This window comes from Lonchura striata, chromosome 1A, assembly GCF_050655825.1.
Source record: "Lonchura striata isolate lonStrDom1 chromosome 1A, ASM5065582v1, whole genome shotgun sequence".
Lineage (NCBI taxonomy): Eukaryota > Metazoa > Chordata > Aves > Passeriformes > Estrildidae > Lonchura > Lonchura striata.
The window spans coordinates 6,186,523-6,204,954 of NC_140741.1; the positions used below are offsets into that span (position 1 = coordinate 6,186,523).

The following is an 18,432-nucleotide window of genomic DNA, read 5'->3' on the forward strand; positions in this document are numbered from 1 at the left end:
GTTCTGAAGAGTCCAAAAGGCAGTGAAAGGTTTGAGTGTGAATGCTCCCAGGGAGTCCTGCTGGAAATGGGCACTGGCACAGCCAGGCAGAGGGATGGAGGGGAGGCTCTTGTGCCCTCAGGAATACAGCCTTGATTTGCTTACCCTATTTGGCTTGAACTTGCTAAAATAACTTGATCTTAAAGATGGGACCAAGCATGAAGAATATCAGTCTTTGAACAAACTGTCAAAATGGGAAAAATGGGAAATGGAAGGTGAGGTGGGAGTGATTTAAAAGTCCATTAATGCAAGTAGTACATATTGTAGTTTACTTCTACCTTTGTCCGTCAAGTACACACACAACATCTATGCTTAAGGCCATGCCAAGTATGAGCACAACTATCAGAAGTTAGAAATACGCCACTGGGAAGTTTAGTGCATATTCTTATTATTGCTATTTATAAAATTAAGGAAAAAACATAATAGGAACAAAGTTCGTAAAACTAGAGAATTCATATTTTATATTTTGTTTTTTAAACTATTAACAACATATTGTTCCACCGGAAACTTAGTTTACCAAGAGTTTCTTCTTCAATAAACTTTATTATCAACAAGGAAGTAAAAAGACTTAAGGGAAATTAATACATGTCTTCTGGTCTGTATTAGTCACTGACATAGTCTTTTCTGTTATACCATTTGAAGCAGGAGGGAGTGCTTTAAATGCTTCAACCCATTTAACCTTAATTGCTTGGTTTTAATAGACATTTGCTAACTAAAGGAACCAAATTATAGCTTGAATTAGGCTTTACTAATCTTAATTAAAAGCTCTACTTTATAATCGGAAACAGCCTATGTTTAAAACAGTTGGCCTTTCTTAAATGGCTTACTTGAAAATACTAAGGCCCTTTTGCTAATAATTGTTTAGACTGAATACAGGTAACCATTATTTTCCTTGTATTGCACTTAATTAAAAATATCTCCTCCATGTGGTTTTGTGCAGTCTGCTGGCTGTAAAATTGTTTGACTGGTGGGGGTGGGATTACTTTACTTTTCCTGTGGTAATTTGAAAACATGGTTCTGCCTTTGTTTTAAAAGTTTTCTGGGGTCACAAGTTGCAGGACTAACATGTGAATCAATACAAACATTCACTTCCTGCATTTGTCTGTCCTCAGGCAAACCCTTGTCAGTCACTTACAGCCATTAATAATACACCCTATAATTCATTTAGCTCAACATTGAAATTGGGCTCAGGCACTTGATTATGGTCTCTGCACTCCTTCAGAGACCTACATTTCAGAATAAATCAAGTCTGTTGTATTGGGTGGGAGGCAGGTCCTGGCTCTTCCTGTTGAGCATTTGGTGTATTAACAGAGCTCCTGTGCTTTTCAGGGCTGTCTGAAGAGGACAGAGAGTGGATTTCATCTTTCCAAACGTGGATCTCACTAGTAGAGATCAGCCCATTTCAACCATTTGCTTTGCTTTCTCTTTATGGTTGAGGGAGAGAAATTTCCTTCATGCAGTTTGCCTTGCATTGCTGGAGACAAAAATAGGTCAGATAAATCATATCCTGGAAATAAGTGTCTTCTTTCTGACACAGATGTGGGCATCTACAAAACTGGATGAGGTGTATTGTGGCAAAGAGCCTGCAGCTGTGAGATTAAAATTCCATTGTAATGAATGAAGAATATTCTGTACTTGTGCTTTGAATTTAACCAGGACGTGGTATTTTTAAGCTGTCGTATTTATCATTGGATCATGATAAAATTCATTCTCCCAGTCTCAGTTTTATATTCTTAATTTTTTAATTTAAATTTTTTTCTTAGTGCATCCTACTCAGAAAGCACTTCTAGGCTGTGTGATCATACCTTTATTTAAGTTGCAGTGCTTTTAATTCTGAATTTTTAATTGCAATGCTTTTTAATTCTGCTTTTAATGCTGTATCACCTACTTGCATGAACTAAACACAAATTAGAAGTCATTTACATGCTAAGTCTACTAGAGCCCTACATGTCCTTGGGAGAAAATTGCATTAAAAGTCACTTGTGTCAGTTATGGAGATGGACAGACTTTCTTGAATGTCAGCTTTGTTTGCCTAGTTATCAGATCTTTGGAAACCCTCTAAAGCATTTTTCAGAAGCTCTCCTTGTTGTCCAGTTAGTTTCATGTTCTGTGCTGATGGAATATACAGAGATTATTAAATTATATCCAGTACAGGAAGGCAAAATCAGGACTCTTTACAGTGGATGCAAAGAATCTGGTCCCTACCTATGTGTATTTGTATTTTCATATCAAAAGTGTGTAAGCTGGCCAGACCAGTTTTCAGTCAAACATAAAACTTTTTTTTTAAGTTTGACTGAAAATCTGTCCAGCCTGATGTGCAGTCTCTGACAGTGGCCAGCAGTGGATGCTTACAGTAGATTATGAGAAAACATGAAAAGGAAGAATGCAGCTTGAGACTTAAAGACCTCCTGAGCCAGAAGTTTCATTCAAATCACTGTGTTCAGTGACATCTTCAGAATAGGAATAGCAGATATGTATGTTTGCTTCTCCAGGTGTTCTGCAAAACTCATAGTGTTATTCAGCTGATTAGCTGTGCTCAGAATATGGGAAAGAATTGTGCAAGAACAGGTAATTGTGTCTCTTTGCAGCCTTCCATCTGGTGTGGTTTAACCTCACTGTGTTTCCCTACATGGGCAAACCCTACAAATCTTGAGTTTTTGGCTTGGCAGCTAACAGCGTGTTCAGAAGGATGGGCCTTCACACTTTTCTGAAAATGAGACTTCATTAAGGAGAGTCTCAAGTCAGTTGTGAAAAAATACTTAGGTACTTTGAAAAGCTTGACCTGGATGCTTCACCAAACTTCAGATGGCTGCACTGTTAAATCAGGTGCTGTGGGGGCACACCCATAACCCTATTATTTCATATTTCAGCCTAATTTTTCTGAGGCTGAAATCCTATATTATTTATGGGTGAGCTGACCAGTTAGTTTTCAGTGGATAACCAAGGATGTTCTAATGTGTCCTCTCCTGGACTTCTGTTTATGTATCTTATAAATACTGTGAATATACACCAGAGTCAGTGCTTAAACAGGGATTCTCTAGAAAGAAGCCTGTGGAATTCATGAAGAACATTTAGACACCTGAAATGCCTGGTTTTATTTTGGATGTACTGTCCAATTAAAAAAACAAACAAACAAACAAAAAATCAAACCCAGACTATTTATTGGGTTGTTAATCAAGACTTTAGGCAAGACATGTCTGCATTTTGCTTATCTCTGCATAATAAAATAATATTTTTGTGAAAGGCATCTCAGAAGAAATAATCTACATGAGAGTATTGGAAATAGTTCTACAAGACTAAACAATTATACCTATAATCTTAGTCACTTTTATCTCTCTGCTATTGGGGAGGAGGTCAGTCCAGTTGTACAGCTTGGCTTTCTGTGGTACATTCAGTCAAAAGCAGATTATTATTTGAAAACTGCACAGAAATTGTAGGCATTCTTTGGTTCTCTCTACCTAACATTCTCCCCAACATAATGAAAAAATAAATTGCTTGAAATTCCCAAAGGAAGATTTCCAGGCTATGAATATGAGCACTCTTCAATTTTCAGCAAATGCCCATGTTATTATTCCTGTATCTGCAGTTGCAGCCTTTATTCATTTAATAGTGTTAATGGAAGCTGTGTGTGCTTTCTAGTACAGGAAATTTGAACAGTGGAGCCAAATTGTCTGATTTCATGGCAAAGGTGAAATTGCATCCGTTTACCCTATCTCCTTTTCTTGTCCAAACATCAGATGTGAGCACAGCTTATAAATGGAAATATTTGATGATTTGCAGGTCAGCAATGGTGTTTTTCAGATTTGAATGTTAAATTTCATCCTTAGCACTTTTCCTGGACTTTCCTTACTATGAAATTGGTGTTTGTACAGCTTGGCCTGGCCTCATCTAACCCTCACCTCATGTCCAGCAAAGATGAGTGTGTGACTTCATCAATTCCTGTTCCTAGTATTGCTTTCTTCTCCAGTTGCCAAACAGTCCAGGAAATGTTTTGAGAGTCTGGAGAGGGTAATGATGATGGAAAAGCCAGTGGGTTGCCTGCTACTGTTCACTATCTGTACATTCATGTCCCTGGTGGACAGTGGCTGCACACCCAAGGTCGAAAACCAAAGGCTACTTACCACTGTTTATTAAATTTTCTCTGTGATTAGTTGTCTCTGGTGATAAATAGGGCTCTGGTTTGCAAGACTAATTTTTGCTTGGCCTTTTCAAAGACTGAGGAGAGCCTACATCATAAATCTCTTTGTGGATAAAATTTTAGAACTGTCAGCACATATCAGTAGGGTTGTGTTCTCCGTTTTGGGACTAAAATAGCTGGAATAAAAAAAATTGCATCAATGTGGTATTTGTTTGAAAATAAAAGCCTTTTGCATTCATCAACTACAGCAACATCTAGGGCTTCTTGTTGATACTGGCCAGGTCCATGCTTTCAAAAAAAAATGGAAAACATTCAGTCTGTACATCCAAGCAAAACTGCATGGCAGGTACTTTGCATGCTGTGGAGACAGAATTGTTGTTAAGAAGCTGAGAGAGGCTGTGCCAGAATTCTGAGTTGTGCAGCAAAATTGCCAACTGTTTTGGCATCTTGAAAATAGCTCCACATTTCGTGATTGTACAGTCCTGATGGAGAAAGCTTTTAGAGCTGTGAGCTGTTTCAGGCAGTGCTTGTGTGTGCTCACATTTAGGGTATCATCATTATTATCACAGGTTTAGTAAGATTTAACTTAATGGAAGTGAAATGCTGAAAAACAAATCTGTAACAAGCTTAAATTTTTATGAGGGGAACAAAGTGTGATTTGGTCATCTTTAACTCCTGAATAGTAATAAAATTTGTAGCCTAGTAACTTTTTTGCCTTCTAGATGGTGCACAGAACTCAAAGGTGGTGGACAAAAATGAGTTTAAGGTTTTTTGCAGGACTATCTCAGATTAAAAAAAAATATTGTAAATATTTGATGATTTCTATTCAGTTTAGTCTTCTTAGATCTTTTTGAAGTGAATGTATCAAGCTCATAAATGAGCCATGCAAATGGCTTAGTTAGGGTCATCTCAACTAATTTTACTGTTAGTTTCCTAAAACTACTCTGCAAGAGACTGATAAGCAAAATTAACACCACTCTCCTGAAAACTTAAACTAAATAAAAATCATTCATCTATATCTAGGCTGGAGCATTGAAATATTTTTTTAAGAAAAGTCTTCCTAACACCATAGAAAAGGGAAGTAATAAGTGCTCAGTACTATCTCCTGGATAAAAAAGAGATGTAATGTGAAGTTATTAATCTTGTAAATCAGGCAACATGCTAGTATTAATAGATTACTCTTACCAGAAGTACTTTGGAGTCTTAATTACCATGAGTGTGAGGGACTTCTTTTTCATTGAGTTCTAATGAATGAGCAATACTCTCATTTTTCAGTGCATTCCATGTGTGTTACAACCTTTTAACCATCATGTATGCCCTCCTAGACTGGATAAAAGCTTCTGTAGGTAGAAAAACTATATACAGCTAAACCAAGCCTGATGATTCTAAACCAAAGAAGGATCTGTGTTTTAATGAGCCAAGGTACCACCCAGCCAGCTGTAGTTTAATGGGTGAGGAGTCACAGCCTTTATCCCTGTGAAGGACTGAGAGTGGCACTCCTTGTAGTAAAGAGCACTCCCTGCTCTTTGCTGTTGTCTGCAAACCAAAATTCTGAGAAGCCTTCAGATCATCAAGGATGTTGTTGGGGAATTGATGGCTTGGTGTGGTGTGGTGGAAAAGTCTCTCCTCTAACTCGTGTTCCTAAAGAAAAACTCAGCAGTCTCTTGTTGTTCAGTCTCAAGGCAGTTTATTATAAGCTATTTAAAAGATTTTCTTCTCTGGCTGCTGTGGTTTGCTCAGCAGCTCAGGCAGAGGCACACACACACCCTGACATCCTCTCTGACCCCTGACTTTTTCTTCTTTTTCTCTGCCTCTGGCTGCTGCTATCTTTTATATGGTACATTATGTGTTCAATGTTTACAGCTTTTCTCTAATACCTATATTAAATGGTGTTCTTTTACTCTAAACCGATCTGTGAGTGCCAACATCACTAAAAACATGGAGGTAAGGAAGAAGAAAGAGGAAGGACAGGACTGGCTAAAAATCCCTCTGTCTTAAAATCTCTGATTCCCATGTACAAAGTAAAAATCCCCCTGTGCAGGTGTTAAAACCCCCCTGTACAACACTAAAAAATTCTTCCCTCTACTTTGTAACTACTTCTACTATAATGTCTAAACTTTTGTGACTTCTTGTTCTTCCTGCAAAGTTGGTAAATCATTCCATGGCTCAAACTCAAAATCACAGCTGTTTCCAGCTGCCTGCCAGGGTCTCAAATGCTTCTGACCTGGGCCTGGAAGCTCCAAAAATGTCTGAGGGGCATTTTGAGTTCCAAAAGGGAATGGCATGAATTTGTCTGTATTTAGGGAACAGGTGGCAAAACAGGAGGCAGAGTTGGTTTCTGGGGTTTCATAAGTATTGGGTCTGGCAGGGAACAGAAGTTCATGGTTTCCCTGTGGATCATGTTTAGAAGTAGCCGCATGACTTCAGTAAATGTTGAAATGAAAGGCAGCCCTGTACACGTGATTCCCTCATTGCAGGCCACACCAGCAGCAATATAAAATTGAGAAAACTGGTTAATATTTCCCTGTACTACTGAATCTCCTAAATTTTATTTAATGTTATAAGAAAAACAGAGCATCAGATCAAAAATGCCATCTTCTAGATCACTGTTTTGATCTCCTCCTCTCCCACTTCTGCCAGTCATCAGCATGAACCTTAGACACTCAACTGCATTTTCAAAGTGTCTTTCAAAAAAATTAAGGTAGAGCTGCTCTGCTCACAGGCAGATAATTTGTGTGGGACTGTCCTGCCAGGTTTTGTAGGCTAGAAAGATTAATATTTGATATGCATCTTGCACAGAGTAGGAAGTTTGCCCAAGTGATACAGGATGGCAGGAAGCCCTGTATTTTACAAATCTTGCATGATATAAATTACTTTATATTCCACAAGTGGTTAACCAGCACAGCAGAGTGGTTTTCAGCCAGGAGTCTGCAGTAGCCCAAGGACTACTGCTAAAGTACAGGTGGGAAAAATAGTTTGAAAAGGTAAACCTTTTCAAGACATACATTTGCTAAAGGAGTTTTTCCACTTCTGCTAGAAAACATACTAGTTCCTCATATCCAGGAAGGTTGAAAACCACTGCTCTGTAGCCTCTCATACTTTTTGTGGCTTTTTCAGCCTGAAACTGAAGAAGTGTCATTCTGCCAGGGACTGAGGAAGCATGTGCTCTATGATACCAAGAAATCTTCATTTGACAGTGCACAATCTGCCACTGACTTGTTCTGAAATGGGCCAGAAGCAGCCTTCTGTTCTCCTACATGAAGGGCCACATTAAAAAAGTTAATATTCATTCACTGATAGGTAATAAAGAAATTTACTTCAGAATTGAAGGTTGGGATTTTTTTTCCCTTTGTCAGTGGACAGACATTTAGAAATGAAATGCAATAATTTGGAGATAAGCAATCTGAGAATGAGATTCCTGCAGAGTCTGGGGAAAAAAAAGTAGGTGAATTATGTCTGTATCAATGAGCTAATTTCACTACTTGAAACATCAAAATTGATAGGTGCATATTTGAATTTAAAGATCTAGGAACAAACTCCTGCCACGACTTACTGAAACAATTGTCATTAGGATGCATACACACCAGCAGCATCAGTAAGGACACAGAAATACTCTCCCATTAGATGGCCAAGAACTTCAAAGATATGATGTAGAATCAGACATCTCCCTTTATATTAAAAGAGGGAATTGGGGTGCAAATGGCTGTGATTTAGAAGTGGTGGGAAAAAAATGCTGTCAAATGTCATGTTTCACATTCATAACAGCTTGTGAACAGGAAACCTCTCTGCTTGAGCTTGTCGGGCATGGCAGCTACTAAATAAAGACAGACTCTAAAACTGCTACATGCTCTGCAGGTATCCATCTTTATTTGGGTATCTCACTTGAGCTTCAAAGAACTTGCAGCCAATCTGTTTAAATATCAATTAAGACAAATGTCAAGCTGCTCCAAGCTCTAATCAAAGGTTCAGGATGCTGAATACAGGATTATGTTCATTTTGGATTTATCTAGGGAGAAAAAAAAAATCTATTTACTATAAATGAAACTGGAATGGTCCCAAATAAGTTTCCATTGTGCTAATCGAAATGGAAAATGTCACACAGGGGTAATACTCATACATTAATAGAACATTTAATGTTCCCTAGGGAAAGAACTCTGCTTAATTATTTTTTCCCACAAATGATTCTAGCTCTCCAAAGGTTTCAGGCACCCAAAAGGTACTGTAGGTAAAAGCCTCTGTAAAACCCCAGTGTTAATGCAGTAGGAAGACTTGCCAGTTAAGCAGTCAGAAACTCTGTAAGGTCCTAAGTGTTCCACATCACCTATTTGATCTCCTCCCTGTTGCTGCTGCTGGGGTGTTATGTATGCCACCATACAGAGTATTTAGGTGGCTGGAAACTGGCACCAAATGCATGCAAAATCTCACCTTTCAGTTTGCAAGTTACCTTTTTTCCAATATTTTTGCATATTTCTTACTTCACTGTACTTCAGTGATAACCTTCCAGTGGCAAGGTCTGTGTGGACTGAGGCAGGAATACCTGGCCTGAACATCAGGCATCCTCAGAGAAGGAGTCAAAGGGGTAGGTTCTTGTGTCTGTTGTCACTTTGATTGGCATATCAATGCCCAGCCACTAAAAATGTTCTTTCCACTCTTCAAACTCAGAGTTTAAATACAGAGGGAAATGCACAGGAATGAGAATAGTGACAGGAAATGGAGGAAGGGAAAGTGAATTTAAGAAAAATGTAAGGAAGGGAGTTTCTAGGCACCATATTTCTTACTGATGAATGACAAATGGGATGTTTATTCACCAAAACTGTGAGATAGAACCATTCAGCTACTGCAGAAATTTTGGATTTTCATCATCTATTGCCTTGTTTAATTCACCAACTCAGTGTGAGCTGAGTCAGCTGAAGTCAGCTTACAGCACTGGGTGCTTGATACTGTCCCGTCACTTGTGTCTTTAAATGTGACTCTAATTCTTTGTATGGTGCACAATAGTTAAAGATCATTAGGTAAAACTTGGAAAGTAGCAAGTGCTAAACACACCTTACATTTTCTATAGCTGATAAACTCAGTTCACTTGCTTCATCATCTCCTTAGAGAAGGACTTGTGTGTCTGAAAGCTCTTTTTCCCCAGCCAGTGAGGGTGAGTCCTGTAAGGCCATCCATACTCTGTGTGACTTGAAAATTTGATTTGTGCTTGCTGTACACAGAATAATAATAAGGAAAAAAATTACAGGTACAGGGCAAAATAGGGATCATTAATAGCTATCTCTGTGCTCTCTTTAAAATTAGAAGTTAGTAATTGTGGTTAGGGGAAAAATTATGAAACTATATTAAAATAATATTAAAATGTTAAAAGTCGTATCTACAGGCAGTGATAAGTGTGATGATGTCTCATCTGTCTTTCAGATGTATCCTAAATGCTTTTAGGCAAGAGAGTTCTAAATATGAAGCTGTTCACACTTTAAAAATGTGTGTGTTGTTTGACCAGCTGGACATACCTTTACATAGTTTGGTTTGTATCCCATTTCCTCCCACTTCTTTCAGGCAATACTTTAGCAAGATACAAAGCATGCTGAACTTTGTGTTTAGCCACCACAAAAGAAAAGGAAACAAAACTGCTACAGAATACTTGATCTTTTCTGGAAAATTGATGAAATGGCTTCCAGAAAAACAGCACAACAATACCACAGATTGTATCCAAATCATGTCCACTAAACTGGCATGGCGTTTTCATTTTACTGCCAGTTTAATACTGGGAAATAGGGGCTTGTGACATTTTTGAAGGAAGTTGTAAAATTGAATTTTTTTTTTTCTTTGTGGACGCACTAATGGGAAAAACATGGGAGAGGCAGTACCCATAGTGGAAAGGCTCTTGAGGGATTTACACTGAAAAAACCTCATGTTAAACATTGTACCTGTTCTTTTTCCTTCTCCACCGAGAAACATCCGGCTGCTCTTTCTGAATTTACCCTGCTCCCAGCCTGCCCACCTTTGACCTTGCCTCTTAGAGAAGTCCTAATGGCTATCAAATTTTACAGTTTTCTTTGGCACAAGCGTCTTGAAAACATCATGGCAACTTGAAAGCTGTAAAAACTGCACTCTGTGTTCCTCTGATTCATTAGAGCGTAACATTTACAAGGTCACAGCATCTAAAGAATAAAGATGTTAATGTTTATGAGTGAAAAAAAAAAATAAAGTATCTCAGGAAGGAACAGATGTAACAAATAATTTGTTTTATAGAAAAAGTGATTTAACAAGCTTTCCGTGGAAATAGATTTTCAAAAATGGAGTTTCCTCTGAAGGTGAAGGGGTTTTTGGAGTGGAAATATTGAATGAGTCTTGGTGTGTCAATATTTTCTTAATAAAATTTAGACTTGGAGTAGCTACTGAATTCTGATGTCACAAAACAGATGGAAATGGTATTTCATCAGGTCAGATTGAGTGAAATTGATAACTGATCACATCTTCCCACCCAATTCTTCATACATTGGTCAGATTTTGCAAATTTTGAGAGTAGAGCAGATTTCAAATGTGTCTAAATGTGCTGATGCTAAATTCTTTGTAAGAATCTGACATGTTTACTATTGTTGCTTAGGCTGAGTGTTTCACTGAGAGCTGAACTTCTGGCAGTTTTCACCTGGACTTTACCAGAATGGTCTTTAACCTATGTTTGAGCTTTTTTTCCTGGCCTTTAGATCTGGAACTGGCTCCTTAAGTAAAGTGCAATTTGATATGGGAAATACAAATGCCTTAGGTTCAGGTTGTCCAGAGCGTGATATATATCTGCTGAACATACATTAAATGTAGACTCTGCCAAAGAATACATATAAATATATAAATATTCCCATGTAATTTTTTACTTATTTTCATGGCTTTTGCAGTCTCAAACCCAGTTATGAAGAAGAGTAAGTTGCTGATCTAACTGTGATCCAGGACTTGAACTTGTTTGTAATTCTTGTCAGTGTGCATATAACTTCACTTCTGCCTGTTTCCTTTAAAGCAGTGGTGTCAGTGCCACGCTGCTGTTTGTTCTGAATTGGAAATGGGAACAAAAAATTTCAGTGCTGATCCTGTCTCACATATCTTTCTACTGTGAATCCCAGAAAATATGTCTTCCTGGCTCCACTAAGCCAGTGGCAAAAATTGTAGGATTGAGTTTTCATCTCAGGCTGTTTTATCTTTGGATTTTACAAGGTGACTTTCTTTCACAAGAATTTGAGATCAAGCTTGCTTGAAGCTATGCAATGAGGAAGACGATTCTGCACTGTAAATATCTTCTAAGTTGTGTAGGATTTAGATAGTAGGGGTGGGCCTTTTTTTCCTGTATTTTTTTGTGAATATGAGGATGATGCATTAGCCCTAGGAGGAACAGTGACCAAAACTCAATCAAGAATCAATAATGTTTTTGACAGCTCTTAGTAGAGAAGCCATAAAAGTGAAAAATATTTCCACATGAAAATATAGGCTCCAGCATCTTGCAGTATTCTTTGCTGCAAAATAGTTGTGGATAAGCAGGCAAGACGCTGCTGTTGCAGAACTGTAGGATGACATTTTTTAGCAGAAGACAACTGCTAAAAGAAAATTTTGCATCTGATATGCTTTGCCCACTGTAGGGACTAGCAGCAACCCCTGTTCAAGCAAGAAGGTAAAGCACAGTTTCTTTCCTGTCAAGTTTGTAAGGGCAATGTTATTTACTGTCTCCACAGTGTCTTTTTGGCAGTGTTTGGTTTAAAGCAGTTAGATAAAGGAAGATGAATATCAAAATTTTCTTTCTTTAGATACAGAAGAAATAAATAGCTTCAGGCTTCAAGATGTGCTTACAAAGATATTAATATTTCTTTTTCTGTCTACTTAATGGATCCAGCTTCTTTATGAGATATTCTACATCTGCATAATATACCTGCACAATTGCTTTTGTTTGTGGTTCTGTAAATTAGAAGTTGCTGTGGGCAGACAGCTTTCTTTGGCTATTTATTTTAAAATGTCCAAGCACATAAATTACTTCTTTCAAAGTCAGTTGAAGTTTTTGTTTACTAAATTAGCTCCATATCTTGCACTTATATTGCTAGTCAAGAAATACTTCAAAATGGACACAGATTTCATTCAATCCCACGCCTATTTTGAACATCTTCTGTTGCATTGTGAGTGTTGGGATCTGTGGCCTTGACAGATGCCAAGATAAAAATTGTGTCAATGCACACTTTCCCATTTTCTACAGAAATCTGTGGAATTCAACACTGAACACTGAATTTGGCTCATTGACTTCCAGGCCTCAGTCATTCTTCCTTTTGCATGTTAATAGCCATAAGGCTTCTTGTGACAGTTTAGCTGTGACACTCATCCAAAATTCATCAAATCCATGCAGGCATTTGCTTTGATTTCAGTAGCTGTGCCCATGATGATCTGTAGCTGTGCAGACAAAGTTTGTTGCATGTGTTGGAATGATTTTAGAACATTCAGGAACTTAATTAATTGCAAGTAATGCAACGAAGAGTGGGAACTAATTTTTCTGGAGGTCGACTTTTACTTTCTTGGCATAAATTCTGTGCCACCTTCTAGGAGAGCTGGTTACTGCTTGGAAAAGATGATTAGCACTCAGTGAATTCATGACACTGCTGAAAATGTTTAGACAAAATGGGAACCAGGCATTTTGCAACTTCCTTGTTTTACAGTTTGGTTTGTCTTGTGGACATCAGTTATTGCATGCTGATGTGTCTTCTATTCTCTGCTGAAACAGAAAGCTAAAATACTGTGATATGGGAAGCAGAAGAGTTTGATTCTTGTTTTATTTTGAGCATTTTATAGTTGCATGTGCTTCTGGAAGAGCTGCTTCATTGTGAGGCTTATGAGAGTTCCATCTCTTTCTGGCAGAATACACAAATTAAACAAGTCCTGGGGCAGGGTCAATTTCACCTCTAATAATGAAAGAAGAATCAATTATGTATAATGGAAATACAGGTCCCATCAAACTAAAAAGAATAAAGTCACTTAAAACAAATTCAAATTTTCTTCCTATAACTGAAATACAAGAACTGCAAATTACAGCACATCCTCATGGTAACACATCCTCAGATTTTCTCAGACACTTGTCTAGGGTTTTTTTTTTTTAAAAGGTTCTTGGATGCTTGCATTGCATAATAACTTTTGTCTCATGCAGTGGGTGTTCTTTAACACCACTGCTCCTAGGAATGTGCTCCAAGACCTGTTTCCAGATGGTAACAAAAAGATTCACCTCTGCTTTCCAGAAAGAATTAAGATGGAGTTTCCAAGCCTCTTTCACCTTGGTAAATAGCTGAACGAGTACAGTTACTAGTATACCCAAGTAAGCAAGTGTCTTTTTACCTCTTTTTTTTTTCCTGGTCATTTTTTACTTGAAAACTTTTGAAACAAGCAGTGGGTTTTTGAGATTTTTCTGAATCAGCTCCAGAAAGAGATGATCAAAATTATTTTGCCAGCATCTGAGGATATCCTTACATCCAGCCCTGGGATTGGGACTTGCTGTCTTTTTTGAATACACTAAGCTCAAATAGGTTTTTGACAGGTTGTGTCAGTACTAAAGATGTCTCTACACCTTCTTAGTATTTTGGTGCATTTAATTCTTGTCTGAGACTCCCACAATTCCTGCAATTAATTTAATTTCTCTTGGAGTGGAAATACTGCCATTCTCTTTTAAGGTGATTTCTTCACTGAACATCCCAAGAGTTCCCTATCTGAACAGCTGGAATTTAAGGAATTGAAAACTGCATAAGTATTTTGCCAGTGTAGACAAAACTTCAGGTTTCCCTTTGAGAAACGTTGCAAATTCATCAGTTGATGCACCTACATCCATCACAATTTCATGGTTGAATACAGACATTTATTTTTTTTCCTCTGGGTTTTGGTTTTTGTGTTTGTTTTTGTTATGGTAATTCCTTCATGATGAAAGACAATATTAAGACACCAAATGCTAAAAATGTTAAGGATATTTGAAGCTACAAAATTAGCAGGGAAAGCTTAATTTCTCAGAGGTGTTTAGAGTTGAGATTTTGATTAACACCCAATTCTATCAATTATAAGAAAAAATGAATGATAGGATATGACCTACCCAAAAGGAAATTAACACAGATGGCCCCTACAAATTTTGAGGCTTATGATAGACAAAATGAAGAGCAAGGTTGCAGGTTTTATGTGACTAAATGTACTCCTATTACTTTTACTCAATATGAAGCTTATTAAGGAAGCTGTATTCTGGCATGTCAGATGTAGCATTCTGTCCATAAATTACAGGTGTTGCACACTGAGGCATTCTTTAAAGAATGTCTTCCTCCAGGTAAAAGAGAAAATGGAGTGGTGGTCACATTGTTTGCATTTCTCTTGGCAGTTGGAGCTTCGAAAATGTTCAACATTTGGACTTTGTAGGCTTTGTGCAAGTTTTTGTGAGGTTTCCTTGTTTGGATTTCTTTGTTTGGGTATTTGGTGTGTTTTTGCTTTGGTTTTTCTGGAAATGTAACTACACCAGTCTTAGCCCTTTGGTTTTTTGCTAGCCATACTGGAGATAGAAATTCCAGTTCAACCTGCCAGGTGAAGCTTTTAATAGTTATGTGTGTTTTGGAGAGAAGAAACAACAACAACAACAACAACAACAACAAAAAAAACCCCACAACATTTAATCCTGAAAAGGATTTAGAATATTTGGTTCCATTTATACTACTGGGGTGCAAAAGGGAGAAATAATATTCTAACCCTTTTGCAATATTAATTGTGTCTTGAACTCCTAAGAGAATGAGATGAAAATAATCTCTTTCTTTTGCTATTTTTGTGGTTTCTCTATCTGTTGTGTTACCTTTTCCATAGCTTGAGTGCTTGTATTGCATCATCACTATGTGCTGCTAATTACAGTGCAGCTTTTTAGAAAGAACTATTATATAAGGGGCAGTCATTCAAAAGGCTTCACATTTCTTTGGTAGTTTTTGTCCCCTTTGAAGGTGCTTATTTAAACAAATAGTACTGTTTGATTAATTGTTTGAAAAAAAAAAAATTGAATTAATTGCTCAACCCTTGGCAGTCTGATGCTGAGGAACATAACAGGTGGTAACAGCTTCTTCTGAAAAGACTCATTGCTGGATAAAAGTTAAGAATAAACCTTGAAATGACAATGCCATTTTTTCTGAGTGTCCTGAGGGGAACACCTGAGACACCTGACATCAAAATCCTGTTAGATGCTTTTTGACTTGGCCTGTTAAAACATGGCATTACTGTAGAGCTCTCTTTTTGTACCTGTAGCCTGTAGAGAACAACAGGAAGTTTCTGGAAATATTCATGAGTAGTTGTGAATGCTGCAAATTTCTGCTGAGTGGAAACCAGACTGTAACATTTTGGGAATATGCACCCAGGGACATGGAGCTGTGGTGTAATGAGAGCAGCTTCTGAGACTGCATTGCAGGTTGTTTGGAATGAGCACTTGCCTTGCTGGTTCTTGTTTTCAAGAAAAATCACAGATGGCTCTTTTTGCTCTCATACTGCACTTGGAAGGTAGAGCAGAACCACAGGCTGTGCTGAGTGGGCACTTGCACAACTCGTGGATGGAAATTGTTAGTAAAACATGAGAACCTTCTGAAAAAGAGCAGTGCTTTAAAGACTAGGAAATTTACCTTTAAGCAGCAGGTTGTATTTTTGTTTGGAAGGTCCTTTCTCCAGCTTTGTATTTCTGGTATTGTCGTGGTGCCAAATGCTGAGTTATGAAATAGCCAGCTGGATTTGCCTGTCATTCCCTTTTCAAGCTGCTGAGGTGGTTGTACAAGAGGGACTTCAGAGCTGTTGTACAAGAGGTTGTAAAAGAGGGACTTCAGAGAATTCTGAGTTTAAGGTAGATTTTTGGGAGAGGGCTCGCGACAGAACTTGGGAGAAGCTCTCCCAGGTTGTGTGAGGAGGGACAAACCCAGCCATCCTCAATCCAAGGACCAGCAGTGGTGAAGGCACTGAGTGGCTGAGTCTGAGGTGGCTCTTCAGAGGAGTCTGATTTTGCCCAAACCACCTTGTCCTCTTTGGGTGGCACTGGCTATGATACCAGGTAGCAAGAGCTTTTCATGGAGTACTTTTAAAAGGAAATTTAAAAAAAGAGAGGGAAAAATCTGTGTGAACATGAACCTAATTCAGAAAAAATGTCAATCACCTCTGCAATGGAAGGCACATTTGAAATGTCATGCTGGGGTAACTCTGATATTCTAATAGGTGGTTTTCTAAAAGGGTAACTTCATCTGTTTATCACGTGCTGCCTAACTTAGGGAGATTAGCTGTGGTTTTTGGTCTAGAACATCACAAATTTAGACCTGATACTTATCAAACCATGAGGCTATCTTTAATTGTTTATGTATTTTTAGCTGGTTGATGTGCACCACTTAATTATTCACAAGAGTGACTGTGATACTGATGTTCTATGTATAAACCAAAATACAGTGTACAAAAAGAAGAAAGTTTGCATTTTCTAGAATGAGCAAAGTGATTTTTTTGTATGAGGGAGGGAAGATCATGACAGGATTGTCTGTAATTGAAGCAGAATCCATCTCTCATCTTTTATGATTCTATTTAAGATACCTCTTTAAAGCCAGTGTGAAAAAACCCCAAACAACTCTATCATATCTTCTGAGAATAAAATACTGAACTTTTTGTGGTTCTTGTTGTATGTGGATTAATACAGAAGATTATAGTTTTTTTGTTATGAAAGGCATACTTTTGTCTCATGACATATTAATAGTATGCTTCACATAGTTGTTACAAGTCAGAGGTTTTACTCATTCTCTGCTTAATTATTTTGAAGCCAGAAAATAAAAATTACACTTTAAATATAAAGTGTACCCAAATCAAGTATTCCTTTTTTATTTTTGACAATATATCATTGTTTCCTGTGATGATACTTGAATTATTTGGTGAAAAACTGTTCTATATATTGGCTTATCAGACAAATACCACCCTGATATATTCAGTCTCTGACCATATGTTGAAGTAAGCAATGTGAGCCTACAAGAAAAATTAGGGACGTGCATATATATCAAAAAACGTGCTCAGCTGTAGAATTGTTTCTGTATTGTTAGAATTCTCTTTTTACGAAAGCTTCTTTTTCTTCCTCTTGTGGTTTAGATATCGATGAGTGTGAAAATGACTTCTACAATGGGGGTTGTGTCCACGAGTGTATCAACATTCCAGGCAACTACAGGTGCACGTGCTACGATGGATTCATGTTAGCCCACGATGGCCACAACTGTCTTGGTAAGTGGTGAATGCTGGCAAGAGACTTTCATTTCATGGCTGTGGCAAGAATTCCTGATCTGTTTGCTGCATTTTATCATCTGGCATGTCTTCAGTAAAGACTTGTTTCAGATCACCATGGATCCATTCAAACCTGTGTGTTGGCCCTAGTGTGCTTTAGCTCAGAGCCTTACAGCTGTCACTCTTAATCTCGATGTGCTCAAAGCAGTATGCCCATGTTTAATATTGCTGAGGAAAACCCTGACCTCCAAAAACTCCGCTGGATGTTTGGGCTTCTTCTTTAAGAAAAATAGTCTGTTAAACATACTAAATATACTGAGATATATTTTGTCTATTTCTTTCAACTTTTGTAATCCCAGTCATATCTTTTGAGCTTGCCCTTCCATTTTTTCCCCTTTCAGGCAATACAGTTCTAGGATATGGTGTATGAACATAAATTACAGAATGTTAGAAGTACAAGTAAGGCAGGAGGGAACACGTGGACAATGAAACAGGGCAGAAGAAAGATTAATCACTAATAACTGGAGGGACAGTGTCCACTGGCTGTGAAAAGCCCATTGCAGGATTTTCATTGCTTCAGCAGTCTGAGGATTTGGAGATCTCTATTTTTGATTCATGGCCATTGCTCTGGTTTAAATAGGGTGAGTTTGTCCTAGAAGCTACATAGGTATATGTTCTTGTCGTTAAATTCTTCACACCACTTGCCTACACTGCTATGTCCAGTTTCCCAAAGCTGCTTACTTGTTGGTCATTTTATGTTAAATTCCAGTTCTTAGAAACTCTTTCTCACTATTCCCAATATAAATGCAATGGCCATGTTTTGGTACAGTCCTATGTTAATTTCAAGGCGATGTTTATAAAACAGTGTGTAAAAATGATATTTTTCTCTGTATCAGCAGAAGCTCTACTTTATAAAGACTGAGATATTTGAAATGAAATTCAAGAAATGGGGCAGCAAAATAGTGAAGTCCAGTATCATCAGTGAAGCTATGAAAGAACTAGGA

The 18,432-nt window shown here is 37.8% G+C and overlaps 1 protein-coding gene across 3 annotated transcripts in view; it reads left to right on the forward strand.

Annotated features, from left to right (window-relative positions):
* SCUBE1 (signal peptide, CUB domain and EGF like domain containing 1) overlaps positions 1-18,432 on the forward strand; it is a 193,323-nt gene that overhangs the window by 14,598 nt on the left and 160,293 nt on the right. For all 3 annotated transcript variants that reach the window (XM_021535496.4, XM_085568577.1, XM_085568579.1), the window contains exon 3: positions 17,300-17,428. In XM_021535496.4, coding sequence (XP_021391171.3) covers positions 17,300-17,428 — 129 coding nt within the window. The remainder of the gene's footprint in view (positions 1-17,299; positions 17,429-18,432) is intronic.